Source organism: Bipolaris oryzae (genome assembly GCF_000523455.1).
Source record: "Bipolaris oryzae ATCC 44560 unplaced genomic scaffold scaffold_2, whole genome shotgun sequence".
NCBI classification, from domain to species: Eukaryota; Fungi; Ascomycota; class Dothideomycetes; order Pleosporales; family Pleosporaceae; genus Bipolaris; species Bipolaris oryzae.
Window position 1 is genome coordinate 227,103 of NW_006911278.1, and position 21,183 is coordinate 248,285.

The window sequence follows — 21,183 nt, forward strand, 5'->3', positions numbered from 1 at the left end:
ACTATTTCGCGGATCGGACATGGATGCTTACATAATCCAAAGACCTATGATGCTTGACCCTGGCGAACGACAACTGTCTTTCTCACATGCAGCCCCAGCAACACCACCGCTCTAATCCTCGTTCCTAGTGTTGCTTTTACAAACGTCACACCAATCGGCAAGGCCACTCAAATCAGACCTTAAATATGTTTTTCTTCGGGCTAGGAGGGCTGTTCTATGGTATTCCTTGTGAAGTCGCATTAGACAGACCAAGTCGCTAACACGTCTAGTTGCTGTACTCCTCATCAATGCAATCGCCATCCTCTCCGAAGACCGCTTTCTCGCACGCAGTACGTTTGATCTGATTCGATGCCCTCCGTCCCTCGTTATATCCTCCCGCACGCGCATCGGCTATATCAGTTTATTTGGGACAAACGTATGCTGACTATAGACAGTTGGCTGGACAGCGTCGGCAGATCCTGGCTTTCCTGGCCAACGCGATGACTCGAGCGTCAAGGCACGACTGATCAACCTCGTCTCCTCAGTACGAACATTGATGCGGAGTATGTCTACACCTCCGTCAGCCGCTGGCAGCCACGCTCCCCACAAGAAACACTCATGGTTTCCCTGGAAAATGTTTAGGACATATAAACTGACCTCCATGCAGTACCGTTAATGTTCATCAACACCCTTATGATAATATACCTTATCGTTCTCGGATGATCGTTGCATACATGGAGCCGGAGGAAGTTCAGACTTCTATAACGGGCATAATCACAATATTCATAGAACGAGATTACAAAACGCCTTGACAGCGCCGTTGCCAGGGTATGAATACCTAAAAGCGCTTCGGGGGGTTCCCATGAGTCCAACTGAAGCGGCCGTGTTGGCGGATTTGCACCATACTTAGCAAGGCGTTGGGGGTTATGGGACTCGGCCGCTCGCACGTAAAGCGTTTGTGCCGCGGAATCTGCCACGACTGTGGATTATGGTTTCGAATGTACAAAATTAGAAGTACGGATTGTCTAGTATTTTAGCCAATATGTATACAAATGGGCAAGAACACTCATACATGTTGTTTACTAGTGAGGCAGATTTAGACATGTAGCAGGGAGACCAGATCACCAATGCGAACATCCAGAGGAATTTAATGTAATTACTAGAATGCTCTATCGATGCGTATCGAGATCACAACTCCGTGCTTCAGTTTTTTGTTAAACTAATCTTTACTTTTGTCATCATCAACACGCTTTCCAAATCCTTTTTTTAATAAAAGAAAATACACACCACAGTTTTATTTCTTACCTTGCGCCGCACTATGTTACAACCTCGCCTGCCCTCCGACCTCCAGCAAATTCTCAACCGTCGTCTTCCACAACTCCGCCCTCTCTTCACTAATAGCATTCAAATCGTAACTCACTCCAAAAGTCACAATGCCCTCCGCATTAGTCAAACTTCCCACCAAAAACTCATTCTCCCTCGCCCTAACCCCAATATTCACATGTCGGAAATCTGCTGCAAAATCTCTGTCCCCCAGATCTTGAAGATCATAAGTGCCCCTTTTGAAAAATGCCGCGAGAGACCCTACAGAGGAAACACCGCACGTCGCTCTGATTCCCGCCATCTTGGGCGGAAGCGAGCCTTGTGGACTGCTGTAAAATGAGGAGCGTCGTTCAGGCGGCAATTTACCTCGGACAATCTCGATTTGCGCAATATATCCCGTTGCAAGAAGGCGGGCTGGAGAGTGCTTATCTAGTATACCCACTGTGTCTGCCGTACCCTTGTCCTTGAGTCGCTTCTGATAGCCCTTTAGTTCGCGGTTTGCGTGCTTGGCTACTAATTTGAATCTGCCTTCAATGGGCAGTTCCGAGGATAGGAAGGGCATGACAATGCCTTCGCTGAAAGCCAGCATACATGATTCCGGGGGTGGAGGGTTGACGAACCAGGCGCGTGGGTTTAGTGGGAAGGATGCTGTGAAGGGGGGATGTTGGGATGAGGGGTTGAGGGATTCGTGAATCGACATCATGGCTAGACCTGCGAGAGCAAAGCAACCGGCGCCTATGGAGACTTTTGCGGAACGGCAGAGCGATATGAGGCGGGAGGATGCCGAGGCAGAGAGTGCAGCGTTGATGTGGCCGCATGACATTGGGGGTCGCGATGAAGCACTGTAGTCAAAGATCTTGTCAAATTTTGGCTCCAACGGTAGTGGCGCTTCCAGTCTCCGTTCGCGACGAAGTGGATTCGTAAATGTCGGTGGTAGGCCTTTGTGTACATGGCGTAACACGCGGATCAAGGCCCAGAACCAGCGTTGCCTTGCTCTGTTCCCGACAGCAGGTGGATACAGGTCTTCTTGGGCTGCTGGTAGAATGGCCTCTATTTTATCTGCTTTTCGGAATACTTCGATGTCCGCTAAGATTTCGTGAGGCGGCTGATTCAAAATGCGATTGAAGTGACTGAACCAGTTGTACGCCGACAAACCATCGGATATCTGGTGTGCAATTACAATAAGAAGGCGGAGGGAGAATGTCCCGTCAGGAAGGCGTGTAATGGGCAGAACGTGTATTTTCGACAGACATTTCCTGGGCTCTATGATTCTGGTCACGTTGAAGGCGTGGCGGTAGATTTCTTTGTTGTTGACGTCGTCATATGCATCTTCGATCCAAACGATGTTGTCCTTGACAGCTTGGATAGCGGTATCCTGTGTAGAAGGGATGTCTACTGCGAAGCCACGCATTCCTGTATCCGGGTCGTTATGAACGCGTGCCAGAAGGAGAGGGTGCTGTAGGCGAAGGGAAGTCCATGCCAAGGCTATCCTATGCCGCAGTTCATCTTTTGAGAGTTTGTGCTGAATGGCCAAGGTAAAGAAACTAGTCATATCTGCGAGAAAGTCAGTTGATATTATGATGAATTTCGTTCTGGAATACTGCTGAGAGTATTCCGCATAGCTTGGACAGAGCAAAACGAGGTTGGGGGTTGCACAGAAAGCTCACATACATACCTGCCCGACCGCCATAGTATGTGCCATCAGCGTCGAAAGAGGTTTCCACTAGTCCCAGGGGACGCTGAAACACCTGATTTCTACTGGGGGCAATTGATAACTTCCAAGCAGCATGGTTATTTGCATACTTGTCTAACCAATGGCCCTGCTGTTGTTGCCGCGCCATCGCGCCTCTGGTTTTCTCTTCTTAGAACGGCGAATTGAATACTGCTATTCGCCAGTCGATATACAGTGATTGCAATGAGTAAGCTGGACAAGGGGCGTGGAAATGGATGGACGTGAACGTTCTTGTACAGACTGAACATATGTACATATAACCGAAGTGCAAGGAAGCGGGTCGGTTTACTTATTGCGGTATACTTTTCGGCCTGGCCGGTACGAGTCATGAAAGGTTTAGCGTCATCATGACAGCTGGCGAACAAACTGTATCTGGTCTTGGAGTGCTTCACTACACTTTGACTATGTGAGTCCAGTATAGTATATATTGGTTACGAGCCGCAAGAAACGCATGTTTTATAATACAAATAGTGCAAAAATACCCCCTTATGGTTTCTTGCAGAGGAAATAGACGAAAACGCAGAAAAAAATCTCGTCTTGAATTAAATACCAATTTTTCACCCACGCATTTTTCTGTACAAGTCGGGTATCGCTAAAGCAGTTGTCACATCCTTGGCCAGCATCTTCATCCTCACATATAGAGGTTTTGCAGTGTTTGGGCCTGTCCTCTAGACCACATCCTCCATCTCATCTTCACCCTCTGAATCTCCATCACCCGGACCCTCTGGAGCTGCTGCCTCGGCTTGTTTACTGGTATCACGTTGATTTTCAAAAACGGCTTGGCGCTTCCAGTTACTTGCAAAGGGTCCAGACTTGACAAGGAGTGCAATGTCGCCAAGCACCTCTTTGAGGTATTGCTCAGGCTGCTTGGTGCGCTGCTTGATAGCCTTCATAGGCCAGTACTGATACTCGTCGAATAGAGTATGCAAGAAATCGATGAGATCCGACCTGGCCATACGAGCAGCCTTGTTCTGTTGCGATTTTCCTTTGGTCATAGGCCTGATGAAGTTCTTGAATCGGTTGTTGAGCATAATGGAATTGTTGACATCTGAGACTTCGGTGTCCTTGGTAATTATGGTGGTCATGTGCGAGCCTTGAATGGCTTGCTTGATACGTGCGGCGCTAAAGTCTTTGTATTCCTTTGTTTCCAAAGGATTGGCATTGTACTGTCGCGTCGCGTGGCCAATAAGAGCGGTCTGCTTAGGAATGGCCTTTTTGTACTTGCTTCGCTTTTGGATGCGCGCCTTGGGATCTTGCACGCCACCGAAGCTCCCCTGGTTGCCTCCTCTTCCGTAGCTATGACCCCGAAATCCTGGTAAATCCTTCTCTGTAAAAACATATGTGTTTCCGAGTATTGTGTCGGTGGCTGGCGCGGGATCAAGCTGGAAGGCAGAGGGCAGATTCGACTTTGCGCGCCAGCGGTCGTTGAGGAAGACACGCATAGGCTTCGTTTTATCGATACCGCTGGTTGTCGCAAACCCGTAAACCTCTCCGATTTGTATCTGGTCATTGTCGTTTCCATCGGCGAGATCATCCCATTTTGAAACTGCTTCATACAGCCACGGCGGGATGCGCGTGAGCCAGATATCCTTCTCTGAACTATCCTTGCTCATGATCATCTCGCCAGTATCCTCGTAAAACTCATCGTCCATAAAACCGCCGCCTGGAGTAGATGCATCTGGGTCCATCTTGACATCGGGGTCTGCCTTGATGCCGTTCATGGCGACGTGTGAGAGAGACTGTGGCAATACTGGGTAGCGAGCGGGTGCTTGACTTTCCGGGCAGAGGTAGAGACCGTGATGTTGTTGGAAAAGGGAAAGAATAAAGACGTGGCACAAGGGCGACGAAGGGAGGGTTAGGTGTAGGTGCAATGATGAAAGGCAGCAGGCTGCCCATTGTTGGTTGTTCCCGGCGCGCGCTCGCATTAGCGTGCCAAGGCCGTTATCGATAATGCGGAGCTGTCGCGCAGCCTCGCGCTTGCCCCAGCTGCCCCACGTCTGTTGCCTATCGCTCACACTGTGAGCGTAATCTTGACCTTCTCTCGTGAGACTATTGAACAGATTCTCTCATATCGGTTTGTATTATTCGAATCAAACTCGGAAACCAACCGCCCATCCACGGTCAAGTGAACCAACCCCCCGCAATAGTTTACGTTTGCCCCTCCCAAACCATGGCTTCGCAAGCTGTCACCACTGCTTTACAGGAGATTGAGACGGCGCCTGTTAGCGACAAGCCTTCCCAATACACCGCTCTCCTCCAACAGATCATCGATTCTTCGGCCAATGTGGCTGCCGACCTAAAAGCATATGCACAAACTCTGCTCGACGACTCACTCGGCATAGTCGTGCTCCGACCTCTTCTTGCTGCCTTTGTGGACGCCTTCCGGACACTCAAAGACCCAGATGCCAAGATAGAGATTGGTGAAAGGGTTGTTACATTACTACAGTCTAAGGGTGCGGGGCAATATGAAGAGCAGGATACCCAGATCAAACAAGCACTCGCAGATGCTTTCGAAGAGAACGAGGATTACAGGCGGTCTGCACAGACACTAGCTACCATCAATCTAGAGTCCACCCAGAAGTCCGTCACTCCTGACGAAAAGGCCAAAGTATGGATCCGCATAGTGCGGTGCTACCTGGAAGAGGACGACCCAACGAGCGCATACACACATCTTAACAAGATCAAAAACATCATCTTCAGTGTCCAAGATAAGGCGACCAAGGTTATGTTCCACCTTAGTCAAGCTCGTATTCTTGATTCACAACGCTCCTTCCTGGACGCTGCACAAGCCTACTACGGCATAAGCAATGAGCCACTGGTGGATAGTGAGGAGCGAGATGGTTTCCTGGGACGGGCCATCATCTGTACAGTCCTTGCACCAGCAGGTCCTCAGCGAGGAAAGATGTTGGCAAAGCTATACAAAGATGACCGAGCCAGTTCTGCGGACGACTTCGCAATCCTCGAGAAGATCTTCTTGAACCGTCTGCTTACGCCTGCCGAAATTAAAGCCTTCTCTGCAAAGCTGGATCCGCACCACCTTGCACGAGGCTCAGACGGCTTGACAGTATTGGATAAGGCAATTCTCGAACACAATCTAGTCGGCGCATCAAAATTATACAACAACATCGGATTCGACCAGCTTGGCGAGCTGTTGGGTATCGACGCAGAAAAGGCCGAAGACTACGCAGCCAAGATGCTGGAGCAAGGCCGTCTTGCCGGATACATTGATCAAATCGACCGTTATGTCTTCTTCGAGGGAGAGGCAAGTGGAGAGCGCAAGACGGGCCATGCAGAGCGAGTAGTGGGCAAGGAACTGCGCAAATGGGATGCCAACGTGACTGGACTGGCAGAGGAGGTAGAAAAGGTCACATCGATGATCCAGAATCAATATCCAGACTTCTATGCGTCGCAGGTGGTGCATTAGAAGCAGCGGTCTAGCGAATAGCGAGCTTAGTTAGAGGTTATTGAAGCATAATTGGCGTACGGAGATCACACAATACCCAACTGTAAAACTAGTTACAATACAGAGCATAGCATTGAGACTTATCAAGTGCGAAACTTGTGTATCTTCTTGTCCTGAACGGCACTAATCTAGTTTCACACATGTCGTTTTGCTTACCCAGCATTCCGGGGTAAGTCAAAAAGTACAGAAAGCCCTCTGGGTGTGTGCATTCCAAGGATTTCTCTATTGAGACGGTTGCTATGAATTCGGTCGAGTTGACTATCGATACATGTACATAATCAAGGATTCGTCGTCAAGGTATTGTGACCTTGCATCTTTCAATGCGTAACCCTCCCCTCATACCACTATCGTACACTTTGTTCTCCGCCCTCTTGCGCCAACGCTGACTCATACTCCTCCAGACTCCTAACCTCCAACTCACTAATCTTCAACACTGTAAAGTGCAATTTGCTCTTAACATGCTTGACATGTCTTCGCCGCCTCTTGGTCTTTTCCTCAACCCGCAATGGCTCGCTCTCGACGCCCACAACGCGCGCTCTGCAAGTGAATAACCGTTCATCCAAATAATATACTTTCTTCCCGTGGTCCGAGGTCCCCTTGACGGCCTCTGGCGCTTTTAATGTGTAGTCTCGTGAGCCAATGTGTGTGGCGCGGTTGAGACGCAGGATATCACCGGGACGGACGTTTGGCATCTGGAAGGGAAGGCGAAGGGTGTCGCCGCGAGTGAGGAGATAGGGGCGCCCGTGGAGATGTGCGGTTATGTAGTGGGCTGGTTGCATTTGCAGGAGCGGGAGGAGTGTTCGGATGGAGGGTGTGAGTGTTGTCGAGACAATGTCTGATCGAGCATGTGGCGATGCTTTGATGTTTTCAGAGGTAGCAGGTTTAGGAGCATTTTTTGGAAGAGGCTGAGGTGCCTTAGAGCGCTCCTTGGCTTCCTGTGATATGCGGTGGCCGGATTGGATGAGCGGCTCTGGTGTATTTGATGCGTCGAGGTTGTGCGATATTGTTGTTACTCCTGCGCGGAAAATCGTGGGCTGTATTATCGACCTGGACTCGAAGAGAGCATTGCGGGCAGTACGAGCGAGCAGCGCCATTGTTGTGTTTTGTGCGGGTCGCAATGGCTGGCAGACTGCCGGGGGTTTGGATAGATTCTGGGTGGTTGCGGAGGTCCGATGTTGAAGATTCCCGCATGGCTGCGCGCTAGTGGGGGCTAGCGCCGATTTTTTTGGAGAGGCAAGTTGCGCTCGCTGTTGTAGGGCGACTTACTCCACTCCACCACTACCCTACCACACCTAGCACAGAGAGGTAGTCGCCATGCCTCAGAACGAGTACATTGAGCGCTTTACGAAGCAGTACGTTTGTGCCCACTGCCCATGCCGCTACCCAACCTGCAGACGCTTTGCGCATCGCAAATACCGAGGCTGCACCACCTGGCAAATGAAGAATCTGGCTAACAGCCCCATCCTAGGCACGGAAAGCGCTTCGATCACGATGAACGCCAACGAAAGAAGGAAGCCCGTGAGGGTCACAATGCGTCCAAGAAGGCCCAGAACCTGCGTGGATTGAGGGCGAAGCAATATGCCGAGAAGCGTAGGAAGGAGAAGATTCAGATGAAGCAGAAGATTCGCGCCCACGAGGAGCGAAATGTCAAGTCGAACGAAGCTCCCGAGCCCGCTACCGAGGCGCTACCTTCCTACCTGTTGGACCGTTCCAACGAAAAGAATGCCAAGGCTTTGTCTTCTGCCATTAAGCAAAAGCGTTAGTAGACCAGGTGCATTGATTCTCTGCACGTGCTGACGCTATGTTCTAGGGAATGAGAAGGCTGCCAGGTTCTCTGTACCGCTTCCAAAGGTCAAGGGCATCTCCGAGGAGGAGGTAAGGAGCACCATTTGCATCATTTTTTTGAAAGACATGCGCTAACTTTGTACTTATCTAGATGTTCAGTGTCGTCAAGACGGGTAAGAAGACTAAGAAGAAGTCTTGGAAGAGAATGATTACCAAGCCTACTTTCGTCGGTCCTGGCTTCACTCGTCGACCTGTCAAATACGAGGTTTGTACAGCTACAGCTTAACGCACAAAACGCATACTGACACTGGATCCAGCGCTTCATCAGGCCTATGGGATTGCGTTACAAGAAGGCGAACGTCACGCACCCTGAACTCAATGTAACAGTCCAACTGCCGATTATGTATGTCATTTCGAAACCGCGTAAACGGAAGATAGCATGCTAACACCTGGACAGCTCAGTCAAGAAGAACCCACAGCAGCCATTGTACACTCAGTTGGGTGTGGTATGTTTTCCCAGACTCCTATTCGCGAGATACTTCATACTAACTATTACCAGTTGACAAAGGGTACCATCATTGAAGTAAACGTCTCCGAACTCGGACTTGTGACTGCCGGAGGAAAGGTCGTTTGGGGTCGCTATGCTCAGTACGTTGATACCTCATGAATTGATATTTGCCCACGGGATCAAACGGCTAACACTTGCACCAACAGAATCACCAACAACCCCGAAAACGACGGGTGCTTGAATGCCGTTTTGCTCGTCTAAGGCTCTACTCCAAATAGCGGAACTGTGCATTTGATGGCGTTGAGGTTTTTGGTCCTATGATTCGAAGGCGTTGAGGCGATCACACTAACAGTCTTTTTGGAAAGGATATAAAGGAAAAATTTTGCTAGGCAAAGGCTGGGGTGAACGATGCCGATGATGCAAGGATATGTTGAAAGGGGGGAAGTCGGGTAGAAGAGAAAGAGAAGGGAAAAACTCGCAAAATTTAATTCGTAACATGAAATGCACAAAGGAAAACAAGCCGATATATCACATCGGAGATAGCACAGCACGTCCTCCACCTTTTGATATGACATGTGTGTGTATACGAGCAATGGAATGAGAAGCCTTGAGGAGAAAAAAAAATTGGCCGATTTGTTCAAAGCGAACAGAAAAGTTAGAAAGAAAAAGAAAAGAGGTCTAAATGTGATTCAAAATGCCCCTAAATGCCCATCGTGGTATCATCCACCCCTATGTCTTTTTTCATCCCAAATGTCATTTGCCTTTGCATATAACTCGAATGAAAAAAAATGAAAATGAAAAAAAAAGCTGAAAGAGAATCGATCAAACAGCATTGAACGGGTTTGCGAAGGAAAGGGGAGGGAAAAGGAAGAGGAAGAAAACAAGGAAGAAAACAACAACAACAAAGGTGTAGATAATCCTCCTCCTTTTTCTTCCTTGATAACTTTCCCCGCCTCCAGCAAACCCTCCCCCCCCAAAAAAAAGAGCCAAGGGGGATTCCTCCCCGGTCAAGAATGGTATCGAACGACTATACAACGCTGTAGCCGAGGATGAAAGAAAGAAAAAAAAAGCCTATACCATTTCCATATTGCCCACTTTCATATACTAAAATGTCTTCCAAAATATTTCATCTACAGAAGTCACCGTCAAACAACAACGGTACTTAAATCGACATTTCGCCGTCGGCGCGCCACATCACCGCCACGAGCCTTGCCGCAAGCCAGACTCAGCACATCGTCGCGGGCCCAATCGATAGCGACATCGTCCCAGATTTCGTCGTGGTCGAAGCTATTACGCCGGACGGATGCGTCAGGCCAACCCGCGCGCTCGAGCTCGATGATGCCGCCGAAGCGCTTCTCGCCGTTGGCAATAAAGAGGGATTGGCCGTCTGGGGTGAAGGCAGTGCCGCCGACGGGGCCGAAAAAGTCAAAGACCTGCTTTGACTCCCAGGTTTGCGCGTTGATGATGTTGATATAGTCGTCTGCTTCGGCGGCGACGAGAACGCGGGGGCCGGAGCCCAGGGGCGAAAAGTGCAGAGAGCGTGGGACGGCGAGTTCACTCTTCATGACGGCCAAGGGTTCGCGCCAGTAGCGTGCGTCCCAGACGACAATGGTGGAGTCCTGGGCGGCTGTTGCAACGTGGATGCCGTCATCTGCCCAGGCACATGCAAATGCGTCGTCTGCGTGTGTGTTTAGTGTTTCAAATGCTTCGCCTGTCTCGGCGTTGGTGATGAGTGTTTCTTGGAAATCACCCACCACGACTCGCAGCCGTCCATTGGGCGAAGTGGCCGAGCAGTTGACGGCTGCTGAGTAGACGAATGTGTTGGTAAATGTGTTTGTGGCACAGTCCAGAACACGGAGGTGATGGTCATTGGAACACAGGACAGCCTGCGGAGAGTAGGTTCGCCGCGAATCAAAGAGATGCATGTGGTTGACTATGCGCGATTTAGTGTCTGTTACATAATCTGTGGTAGGGCCAAATGTGCATGGTGATCCGTAGGTAGATGAGAGGTCCGTGATTGCATACTCGCCCTCGAAGGCGCCAGCAATCAGGACGTTGTCTCGAGAAGCAATAGTGGTCACCGAGCCATCAATGGCTATGCGCTTGCTAAGGTCTACGACGACATCGGCAGGGGCCCCTTGGGCGTCTGTACGGTAGACGCGGTGGCCATAGGCATAGTAGATGTCGTTGCGGGATGTGGCTGTCAGGACGTTCCGTAACTGGAAATGAGGAACAAAGACGCGGGGAGTGGTGTTGATTCTGGCGAAGTTGAAGAAGACATCTGTGTTCGGGGTAGGAGCTATGCTCTAAAAAGTGTTAGGTAAAACCACAAAGCACAAAGGAGCTCTGGTACCTTTCGGACTTGCTTCAAGCCAGGCGACAGCTTCTCACTCTCAAACTCGAATCGCGACTCTCGTACGACCGAGCGTGTGGTCTTGCGCACTTCCCAGTCGATGCCTTGGTAGTCGTAGCGGTCGCATTGGAGGTCGTCTCGAGTGACTGTGTTTGGAACGTGGATGAGGTCGAGTCCGGGAACGATGGTCTTGTCCGGGTTGAAGTAGTGGTGGAAGTAGGAGGTGATGGGGCAGAATGCGCCCTTGTCCTGGATGCTCAGATGTGGTTCGTTGAGCGTGGGCGGTGGCTCAAGTGCAGGGTCTCCACTGGACACATGGCTCATGTAGACCGGTGGCGCGGGAATGTGGGTGGTGGAGGTGTTTTGAGGTGTGCTGGATATGTCGAATATCTCAAAGGGGAGGTATGCGACATAGGCGGGGTGGATCTGGGATAGGAGTGTTGGCATGGGGGCCTCGGGCGTGGCATCGTCCTGGGCCTGCTCTTCGTCTGGCTCGAGGGCGCTGTGTGGTGGAGGCATGTCTTCCATGAACTGCTGGTAGTCTGCTAGCGATATCCCTCCGCCATAACCATCGTCATCATCGTCGGCGTCGTCGTTGTGGTGGTCGTCGGCATGGTCAGCATGACTGGTGGGCGGGCTGTTGTCGGACAGTGTCGCCAGGGTCACTGCAGCGGCCAGGGCATCGGGCGAGTGAGGACAGTCGCCAGGGGCTGTGTGGATATGGGGCGGCGTTGTGGCATCTGTTGTGGTGAAGTGTGGCGCGGTCCAGTCGTGGTGGGCTTGCGTGCTGGCCATCGACGCCCGCTGTCGGCCGTATTGCCGGTGTCGCGGGGCCGCCGAGGCAGTGATGGAAGGCGACTGTGGGCTGCGATGGGCGTGGTCTAGCTGGTGCAGTCGTCTTCAACAGGCGTTTGGGCGCAATGGGGATATGCTGGTCTGTAGAGACAGTGTCCAAGGGTGTGGGGAAGAAGGAGAGAGACGACCAGGCCTTTGCATACTTACGTACAGGCCTCGGGCTCGGCAGCGTCAACCAGCCACGACGAAAGACAGCGAGCCTGCGCCTAGCGTGTGGGGTCGCTGTGGCTGCCACCATGCACCGCTGTCTGTCATACATAACCCATTCTCGTCCCTCTGCCTCCACCCTCTACACATGGCCCCTCCCCATGGGCAAAAGTGGTCGCCGACCTGCCCCACGCACCGTAGCACGACTTGCATGGCACTGCCAACACGACAACAACGAGAATGCAGTGCCCGCTCGTCGTTGCACAATCACACAGGCACTTTGTCTTGTCAGGCCTCTTTTGGGATGCAGGCAGCACACTACCCTGCGTCGGCCTAGTCCCTTGGGGCCAGGAGCATACGACAGAAAAGCCGCCACAGGGCGTCTGACGGCGCCATCCAAACGGCCTTCACCATGCACAAGGCTGAAACGCGACACTGGACATCCCTACACAAGATTTCATATCATACAACATTACATTCATTCCAGGCAGCCTCTCCGCTGCCGTGTACTTACTGATTACTTACTAATATGCGTAGCGTCTACATAGACGACGGCACAATGCAAAGTGGGAATCTCCGAAAAAATACAACATGCCCCTTGACAATCATACATGTAACCCGCGTAAACAAGAACAACCCCCTGCACAATGCAGTAGCCAACGTGGTACAGAAATAATGCACTTTTCCCTTGTTCCCCCCCCTATCGGCTACACAGCGCCTCGCTCGTCTGCTACATGACACTGCACAATCAATCAATCAATTATCATAGTACTGGTCATATCCCTGTCGCTGCTGGTGCTGTGGCCATCCGCCAGCCGATGTCGCCGCTGGAGTCTTCAGTCTCCGCTCTGTAGGGGTCCACCGTTAGTGACAACATCACCTCAACGACAAGTCTATCTTACCTGCTTCAAAGTCTCGCCACCTGCGCATTGTGATCTTGCTACTGTCAAATTCACCCTCGTACTCTAATCCTGCCTTCTTCGTCGTCTCCCCAGCCGTCTTTCGAGTATCACCCCAACTGAAGTCGTCAAACTTCCAGAAGGCGTACGTCGGCAGGACAAAGTTCCAAATAGGCAGCGACAGCAGGTAGACAAACATCCAGGCAACATACGACCACCTATGAGCTGTGATAATAATGAGAACCGCAGGTAGACCGAGAATAAGCGCAAGAAGAATCAGAGGAATCACAGGCGCTGCCGTATGCTGTATAGCGGCTTTGATAGAGATGGCAACTAGACTCCGTCAGTAAAGCATGTCATTGAACAAAAAAAAGGTGCTAAAACTTACTAAGGTAGAATGTAAAGGCAATGGCGGCGGGTAGAACCAGGGTTCCCATAAGTTCGATGAAGACGACAAACTGCATGCTGAAGCAGAAGGTACCGCACAAATCTCGTACCAGTACCAACTCCATCAGGTTGTGGACAGTACTATTGATCCATCGTCTACGTTGCGACAGCAACACCTTGAACTCGTCTGGCACCGTGGTTTTGCACACAGCTTGAGGCACAAACACCTGCTTTCGCTTGGGGAACGTCTTGAGCATCAGTGTCGACAGATAACGATCCTCACCCAATAGCAGCAAATTCTTCTTGTGCAGCGTGTCCACCACGTTCTCAGAGTAGTGTTCGACAACGTCGGGATTGGCCAGGATGGGGACCCAGTAGTTTTGACCGCCCTTGGGAGCCTTGATGCGGTACATGCAGAAACATCCGGGAAGACAGGTGACACCACCAAAGATCGATTCAAACGACTTGGCCAGATGGTGAGAGATGAAATACCTATCACGGTCAGCCGGGTATTCTCTAAACATACGAAAAAAAAATCAACACTTACTCAAAGACCTGAATCATAGAAACCCACGAGTCCCGCTTGTTGGCAATCTTAGTCTCACCGCAGAGTCCCATGATATCCGGGTCCTTTACCATGGCCGAAATCATGTGCGTCAAGCTGTCGGGGAATACCTTTGTGTCAGCGTCTACCATGAGTACTATCTCGTAGAAATCGGGGGATATGCCAGTGATTTTCCAGATGCCGTTGAACATTTCAAACTCGAGCTCCGTCATGCGCTCGTCAAACATGACCTTTTGCAGAAATGACATGAGAATGATTTGACTGTCGCGCTTGCCACGGTTGCCAGGTTTGGAGTTCTTAGCCTCGTCGGGAGTGCCACACTTGACCACCAGCATCATCGGAACACGCTGCTGCTTTCCAACAGGGATACGCGTCGTCTCGCCATAGTCGTAGAAACCAGAGTAGATCTTAGCCATGTTGTGTCGCTTCGAACCGCTGGCAACCGCGACATAGGAATAGGCCTGGACCTCGTGCGGCAAGACTGCGTGATCCTTCATCATGCCAAGGCAGACTTCGGGCGTCGTCATGTCTTCTCCGTGTCCCTTGATCATACCATCGCAAATCACAAGAATCAGCTTGTGGCTGTTGGGATAGTCGGTCGTGGCAATTGAGTCAAGTGTAGTTCGCAGGCCTTCAGGGCCCTCAGAGTATGCAGTAACCAAGCAGATTGTGTGAGCTAGGGGGTATCCAAAAGGCTGCCACTCTGGAGGAGGCTGGGGTACAACAGCTTCGTGTGTGAATCCCGAGGGTCCTGAACCTTCAGTGCTGGAGAACTGGTTCGTTTCGGTGCTGTTAGAGAAATACATATCAGACCCAGGCTCCTGCGACGCTTGCGTGCTGTGTCTACCGTCGACGCCTAGTGTTCCGTGGCTGGCATTGAGTTGTTTGTACATGGGACCGCTGGATCCAAGCAGGCGAGATGCAGCGCTTTGACTTGTCATGGTTGTTGGCGGGGCGCGGGTCTTGGTGTTCTTGTCGACAGAGTATGGGCTAGTGAACCTTGATGTGGCTGGCAAGAAACTACCTCGTTTGGCCGTACGGTCGGAGCCAGAAACTGATTCGAGGAGTTTTGGTGGGGGGCGGTAAATGTCATCGCTCCATTCTTCAATCTGCTGCTTTCGCTTCTTGGAGTCGACCGGGCCCAGAGATGTTTTGGTGGCAGCAAACTTCTTACTGGTGAACCATTGGAATATCAAAGCGAGGACGAACTTGGCCAAGACAACGGCCAAAATGAAAACGAGTGAAACGTAGAGAACAACCTTGGAGGCGATGCAACCAATACTCTCCGTGTCAATGGAGCCGACCTTGATGATTTCAGTAAAGCATCGCGCAACCTGCTTCTCGTAGCTGGACGAGAATGCACGCGTAACATCTGCACCACGAACGGCTGGGTTTTGGCGGATTTCATCGAAAATGGGCGGGATCTCAACCGCCGTTCGGTTGAAGAAATCGAGCAAGTTCAGATCCAGCACATCACCGCCCCAAACCATGAGGTTCCTCGAGGAGTTGCGAATGTCGTCCCAGGTGAAGAAGACATCTCCAGCATCCCGCAGGCTGTAGAAAGCCCTACGAGCCGAGTCCGAAGTATGGCACATGTAGCCATTGTACTCCAAAAATGTCGTGTTGGGCTTGGAAGAGCCGTCCTGGTTGAATAACCGGCAGGGGAAGTACCAGGCCAAGTCTCCGTTGTTGTCTGTAGGGATACCAGAGTTGGGCTTTTCCTTGATGAGCCCCTTGCAGGCACCGTTGACGTTTTGGAACAGAAAGCTGGCATCTTGGCCACCGTGCTTCTCGGGGAGGTCAAAGAGAACGTTTGCGTTTTCCGGGATACCACGAGCGCGGGGATGTTTGGACTGAGCAAGATCATAGGCTTCACCGTGGATGATGAGGTATCCATTACCAACCTCGTTGGTCCTGAGGCGGGCACTACCTCCGGCGGGGCAAACGGTCTCGGTAAAACCAAACGTCAAGTATCCGACGAATGTGCAAATCATCAAGATGATGCTGACCAGACCAACCTTTTCTCGCCAAGCACGCTGTTGTGCTCTTTGGGGCTTTCCAAAACACTTGAGAACAGCATTGGGGCACCAAAAGGTGATGATTGCACAATAGACATTCCACAGGCTAGGCGGCCGCAGTTTGTCCTGCTCCTTCTGGCGCTGTTTCTGGCGAGCCTCCATGGTCTTGCTCCGCGCCAGCTTTCGCTGCACCTGTGGCTCAGCATTGTCGTCGTCGAGCGGGGCGTCTTTGTCGTTGTAGCCGCCGCCAGAGGCGTTTCGCATGTGGGGTGGCTTCAGGTCGGTGCTGTCTGAGCTTACGGTTTCGGCCTCGAGATTGTCCTCCATGATGGGGTCATTGCCGGTCGTCGAGGGGTGGACGTCCATGCGTTGCGCATGCTTGCGATAGTGGTAGTTGGGGTGACTCGGATCCATTCGCTGGCGCTCGGGTCTGATCAGGCTGCGCTTCCTGCCCAATGCTGGGCCTGGAGCGTGATGTTGGCCCCGCATGATGGGGTCGCGCTCCATGGGAACCGGGGCGTCTGGGGTTGGCATCGGGCGTGAGTGTGCGCTGGCATGGCTTTTACTGTGTGTGCGGTCGTGAGAGCGGGAGCTCTCGACGTCCGACGTCCTCCGGCGGCGGGATTGTGAGCTTCGATGTGAGTGCCGTCGCTCCCGCCGGGGAGACGAGGGCTCTGGCCGCTGGGGCATGGACGACATGATGCAGGAAGGCGCGGACCCAGGCGTCGTTACACAGTGCGACTGCGGGGGGCGCCTGTTGGGAGAGGGAAGAATAGGCGCAGCGGGTCTATGAGGTTACCAGCAGCAGCAGTAGTAGTAGTGTTTGCGGTGCTGTGTCGGAGTGCAGGGGTGGCGGCGGTGGATGGGAGAAGAGCGGGCGTGGTAGATTGGGCGGTCCAGCAAAGGGCAGCCGGCCAATCGAGGCAGCAGCGAGCGTGTCGGCTGCTGGGAGAGAGGTGAGGCAGAGAAAGCGAGCGAACGATGGGCGCATAAACACAGCGAAAGACGGTCAAGCAGACGAACGAGCGAAAGGCGGCAGCACCCTGGCAGCGGTGTTGCGAGGTCAACAGAGCAACCCTTGATAGATGGGGCTATGGGGCGACGAGGAGCGCTGCCCCCTGTCAGTGGCTCCATGGCCCTCGCCCAAGCGCGAATCGCATGGCGGCCATGAGTTATTTTCAGCCTTGTCCCGTTCCCCCAGCTACGGCGGACTATTCTGTACATATTGACACTGCACACTGCACACTGCACACTGCACACTGCACACTGCACCCACACTGCACCCACACTGCACCCACACTACTGCTCCAAACGCCCAGCCAGTGCTTGCTGACGGCCACCGCTCCCCTGCCCAGGCATGCCGCCATCTCGTGGTGCCGTTGGTCGAGTAGCAGCCAGTAGCCAGGCACGGGTGACCATGGCTGGCTGGGCTGCATGTCTGCTCAACCTCCTCGTCCCGCTCTCCTGCGGCACATGAAGGACCGCCGCCCTCCTCGACGCTGCATGTTCCAAACTGTTCGACTTGGACGTTCTTTTTTTTCTCTCTCTCACGTATGCATTGCCGCCATGCCGCGGAATGGGCGGAACAGGTGGCTACCGCGGGGTTGGCCTATTTGACCGAGATCGTGACCGTAACTGACATGGGATGAGGCCAGCACAAGCCTCTATGATGACATTTTAGGTGCTGACAGCAAACTCCCCATCCGTCCACTCTCCGCAGTATTGGTATCCACGCGTTACAACGACTTAGTTACTAGCACCCAGCCGTGGCGTTGACTTCGGGCTCAGGCGTTCAGTAGTATTATTAGCTAGCTGCAGCGACGCAAAGGGGGGGAGGGGCTGACAGACATTTACTCATACTGGCTGGCATATTGTTTGTATACGTCTCTTCTCAACACGCTCACCTCCTGTATACGCACGCCGCAGTAGCATTGGCAGTCATATTTTCGGCGACACTCTCGCTTCCTCGGCAGCATAACAGTGCAAGCATGCACCACCACCGCCTCTTCTGATGCTCCTTTCAGGCGCGTCCATGCACACTGCCCTGGCTGAAGAGGTCACGTTTCTCCGCATTTGCTGAGTAGTGTGTGGGCGAGTCGAGTGCCTAACCCCCTATCGGATCAAACATCCACATCCATAGTGGTTGCGTTTCAAGGTCACACACACCACCTCGCTTGCCCAGCCAGCCGTGCTCTGCCGCCCAGCTGCTTGTCCCTACTTATGTAAAGTGCCGCCTAGCACACTCTTCCGCAATGCGTGGGGCTTCTTACTACATCAATTGCCACCCTGCCCGGCCTCGTCAAGTTTTTTTTTGGGCAGAAAAAAAAACGGCCTGTACTTCGCCTGCCGAAACACGCTGCCACTAACCGTCGTATCTGCACGCCATCTTGCAACCGCCCGTGTCAGGGTCCCAGAGTGTCAAGAGGCGTGAATAATTAACTGGACCCTTGAAATTCCGCTTGCAAGCCCACGGGTGAACCTAACCGCCCCCGGGCCCGTCTCGAAGATCCCTCTCCCCAGGGTTCTGCATTCTGTGCCGCCGCACGTCGTCGCCTCCCAATTTCGTCCGCCTACATATGCATACATACGTATGTATATACATATGCCTGCCACGCCGCATCCACAGCACTGACAAACACCCGTAGCGAAAGTCTGGCTCACATCCGCCGACACTCTCTTGCTGCGTGCGCTGCGTGCGCTGGCTGCCTGGCCGTCAGTCAGTACCTTGAGGCGCCGCTTAGGGAAACCACTTTAGAGCCCCACCGCTACAGCGAGTCAGTGCATCCAAGTGGCCATAACACATTATCTTGAGAGATCTGAGGAAGGGGGGCAAGTGGAGCAATTTCAGAGCCATGGCCGAACCCCTCTCGACACCGCCATCCAGGCCGCTGCCATCTCTCCCCCTCGACGAAGAACCCTACGCCGCCCACCAGCCAGACTTGAATCCACCGCCTAGTTCCTCGTATGGCAAACCCGCTCCACACAGCTCCTCCTCACGTAATCCCTCTATTCCTTCTGTCAATATTGACCAGCGCCATGATCCAATAACTGCCGGCCGTGATTCAAGACAGTCCGGCTCTTCCGTGACCCAAAGCTCAGACGGCCATTCTAGAACCCCGTCTAGAGAATCACCAGACATACCCGAAAACGGGCGTTCCGCAGACGCGGTTCCACCGACGCAAAACATCCCCTTCAGACCGTTGCATATAAGCAACAGCTTCTACTCTACCCGCTTCTCCCACGTCGCCGAGATGGACGCTGCAAACGCTCAGGACGAGCTCGAGCTTGCATACACCACCATGGAGCACCACCAGCCTAGAGACATTCCTAAACATCCCACTCCGCCTCCGCGCACACATTCTCCTCGTGAAACTACGCAATCTCCAGCCTCTGGCTCCCAGAATTCGTCAAATGGCTACAGTATTCGACATAACCGTGGACACAGTTACGGCCAAGAAGGGCCTTTGCAGGTTCCGCGCTCCACAGTTCCCAGACCAAGTTCTGCATATACTCTAGGTTCGGAACTCAATGCACGAGGCCGTACGGGCTCACCCCGCCTGTCCGTGGTCGGCATGCCATCACCTCACGGATCGCCCAACTCTTACGCCCGCCAAGTCTCAACCTCACGCCGATCACCAGATGTCCGACCAGAATCTTCCTACCTTGACTTGACCAACCTCCCATACAACCAGCAAGTTGCACCCGTAGCAAATTTCGGCAAGACCGGACTGCGGGGTGTAGTAGGAGAGAATGCCTCGCTGCTCGATGAGAAAAAGACGCTAGATATGTACAGAGCAAACGTCAAGAAGACGCAAGACAGCTCGGTCCAGTACGAGTTTGCGCTGTTCATGATACAGGTTGCACACGAGGTCATGGCAAATGAAGGTATGAATAATACCCATGGCATGTCATCCGTGGAACTGTTGAAAGAGGCGCGCCAAATTCTCCAGAAACTAGCCGACCGCAGTTACCCGTTTGCACAATACTATCTCGCAGATGGATATGCATCAGGTCTGTTCAACAAAGATAAGCCCGACCACGATCGAGCCTTTCCACTATTCATCGCCGCCAGTAAGCACGGTCATGCGGAGTCTGCGTTCCGTGCCGCGCTCTGCTATGAGTTTGGGTGGGGTTGTCGCAAAGACTACGCCAAAGCTGTTCAGTTTTACCGCGCTGCAGCGTCCAAGAACCATCCTGGAGCTGCTACTCGACTTGGAAAGGCGTGTTTGACTGGCGATATGGGTCTTCAGAACAAGTACCGGGAGGGCGTCAAGTGGCTTAAGCGAGCCTCCGAGTCAGCTGACTTCCAGTACAATGTCGCGCCCTACGAACTGGGTCTATTGCATGAGACGGGCTATGGAGACGACATTTTCAAGGACGAAGTATATGCAGTGCAATTGTTCACACAGGCGGCAGAGTTGGGCCATCCGTTGGCTGCGCTGAAGCTCGGAGAAGCCTACGAACACGGCTTGCTGAGATGCCCCAAGGATGCTGCACTTTCTGTTCACTACTACAACTGCGCTGCCCAGGCCGATATCCCCGAGGCCATGATGAATCTCTGCGCCTGGTATATGGTTGGCGCTGAACCCGTCCTGGAAAAAGACGAAAACGAGGCATACGAATGGGCCAAGAAGGCTGCTGAGCACGGTGAGTGTGCAATCTATCGCTTCATGCCCACAATTTGTTGACTAACAATGCCAGGTCTCCCAAAAGCCGAGTATGCGTGTGGCTACTTCACAGAAATGGGCATCGGCTGCCGTCGAGACCCTCTAGAAGCCAACGTATGGTACGTCAAGGCTGCCGACTCAGGAGACGAAAGGGCAAAGCAGCGCCTCGCAATCATTCAAGCTGCAGCATCTGGACAACCAAATCCTCTGGCTTCAACACCAGCAAATATGCCCGACAAAAACGCCAAGCTGCGAAAAGAAAAAGGTGGAAAAGACAAAGAAAAGGACGAGAACTGTGTGGTAATGTGAGGAGGCATCGAGTGCCTCGATGATGTGTTCGCCGCTGTTGTCCTATACCCGGCTTGCATTTATTTACCTGGGACTGCATACATTGAGGTGTTCAATTTTACGATAAGGGTCATGGTTGATTGTTTTGATAGGGGGCCGTGGATCTATGGAGTTTGGTGTATGTCTGTTGCCTACATGCGTTTGGATCTGAAGG

At 52.4% G+C, this 21,183-nt stretch overlaps 9 protein-coding genes across 9 annotated transcripts; 4 read left to right on the forward strand and 5 right to left on the reverse strand.

Moving 5' to 3' along the window:
* Positions 1-185: 185 nt before the first annotated feature.
* COCMIDRAFT_80556 (uncharacterized protein) lies at positions 186-702 on the forward strand (the record flags this gene model as incomplete). Its single annotated transcript, XM_007684407.1, has 4 exons — positions 186-219; positions 270-329; positions 435-542; positions 647-702. The coding sequence occupies 4 exons, from the start codon at positions 186-188 to the stop codon at positions 700-702; spliced, it is 258 nt and encodes an 85-aa protein (XP_007682597.1).
* A 598-nt stretch (positions 703-1,300) lies between these two features.
* COCMIDRAFT_31826 (uncharacterized protein) lies at positions 1,301-3,143 on the reverse strand (the record flags this gene model as incomplete). Its single annotated transcript, XM_007684360.1, has 2 exons — positions 1,301-2,856; positions 2,978-3,143. 2 exons carry the CDS (start codon positions 3,141-3,143, stop codon positions 1,301-1,303), a joined length of 1,722 nt encoding a protein of 573 aa, XP_007682550.1.
* Positions 3,144-3,702: 559 nt separating this feature from the next.
* Positions 3,703-4,755, reverse strand: COCMIDRAFT_31827 (uncharacterized protein; the record flags this gene model as incomplete). Its single annotated transcript, XM_007684361.1, has 1 exon — positions 3,703-4,755. One exon carries the CDS (start codon positions 4,753-4,755, stop codon positions 3,703-3,705), a length of 1,053 nt encoding a protein of 350 aa, XP_007682551.1.
* Positions 4,756-5,204: 449 nt separating this feature from the next.
* Positions 5,205-6,458, forward strand: COCMIDRAFT_31828 (uncharacterized protein; the record flags this gene model as incomplete). Its single annotated transcript, XM_007684362.1, has 1 exon — positions 5,205-6,458. The coding sequence occupies one exon, from the start codon at positions 5,205-5,207 to the stop codon at positions 6,456-6,458; it is 1,254 nt and encodes a 417-aa protein (XP_007682552.1).
* A 383-nt stretch (positions 6,459-6,841) lies between these two features.
* COCMIDRAFT_80611 (uncharacterized protein) lies at positions 6,842-7,591 on the reverse strand (the record flags this gene model as incomplete). The annotated part of the gene is made up of 1 exon (XM_007684408.1): positions 6,842-7,591. The coding sequence occupies one exon, from the start codon at positions 7,589-7,591 to the stop codon at positions 6,842-6,844; it is 750 nt and encodes a 249-aa protein (XP_007682598.1).
* A 220-nt stretch (positions 7,592-7,811) lies between these two features.
* Positions 7,812-9,051, forward strand: COCMIDRAFT_80802 (uncharacterized protein; the record flags this gene model as incomplete). The annotated part of the gene is made up of 8 exons (XM_007684409.1): positions 7,812-7,849; positions 7,966-8,255; positions 8,308-8,372; positions 8,434-8,547; positions 8,600-8,685; positions 8,740-8,788; positions 8,842-8,930; positions 8,997-9,051. The coding sequence occupies 8 exons, from the start codon at positions 7,812-7,814 to the stop codon at positions 9,049-9,051; spliced, it is 786 nt and encodes a 261-aa protein (XP_007682599.1).
* Positions 9,052-9,935: 884 nt separating this feature from the next.
* Positions 9,936-11,938, reverse strand: COCMIDRAFT_31831 (uncharacterized protein; the record flags this gene model as incomplete). The annotated part of the gene is made up of 2 exons (XM_007684363.1): positions 9,936-11,096; positions 11,144-11,938. The coding sequence occupies 2 exons, from the start codon at positions 11,936-11,938 to the stop codon at positions 9,936-9,938; spliced, it is 1,956 nt and encodes a 651-aa protein (XP_007682553.1).
* A 963-nt stretch (positions 11,939-12,901) lies between these two features.
* Positions 12,902-16,713, reverse strand: COCMIDRAFT_80593 (glycosyltransferase family 2 protein; the record flags this gene model as incomplete). Its single annotated transcript, XM_007684410.1, has 4 exons — positions 12,902-12,993; positions 13,048-13,377; positions 13,433-13,923; positions 13,979-16,713. 4 exons carry the CDS (start codon positions 16,711-16,713, stop codon positions 12,902-12,904), a joined length of 3,648 nt encoding a protein of 1,215 aa, XP_007682600.1.
* A 2,153-nt stretch (positions 16,714-18,866) lies between these two features.
* Positions 18,867-20,990, forward strand: COCMIDRAFT_80671 (uncharacterized protein; the record flags this gene model as incomplete). Its single annotated transcript, XM_007684411.1, has 2 exons — positions 18,867-20,661; positions 20,716-20,990. 2 exons carry the CDS (start codon positions 18,867-18,869, stop codon positions 20,988-20,990), a joined length of 2,070 nt encoding a protein of 689 aa, XP_007682601.1.
* Between the last annotated feature and the right edge of the window lie 193 nt (positions 20,991-21,183).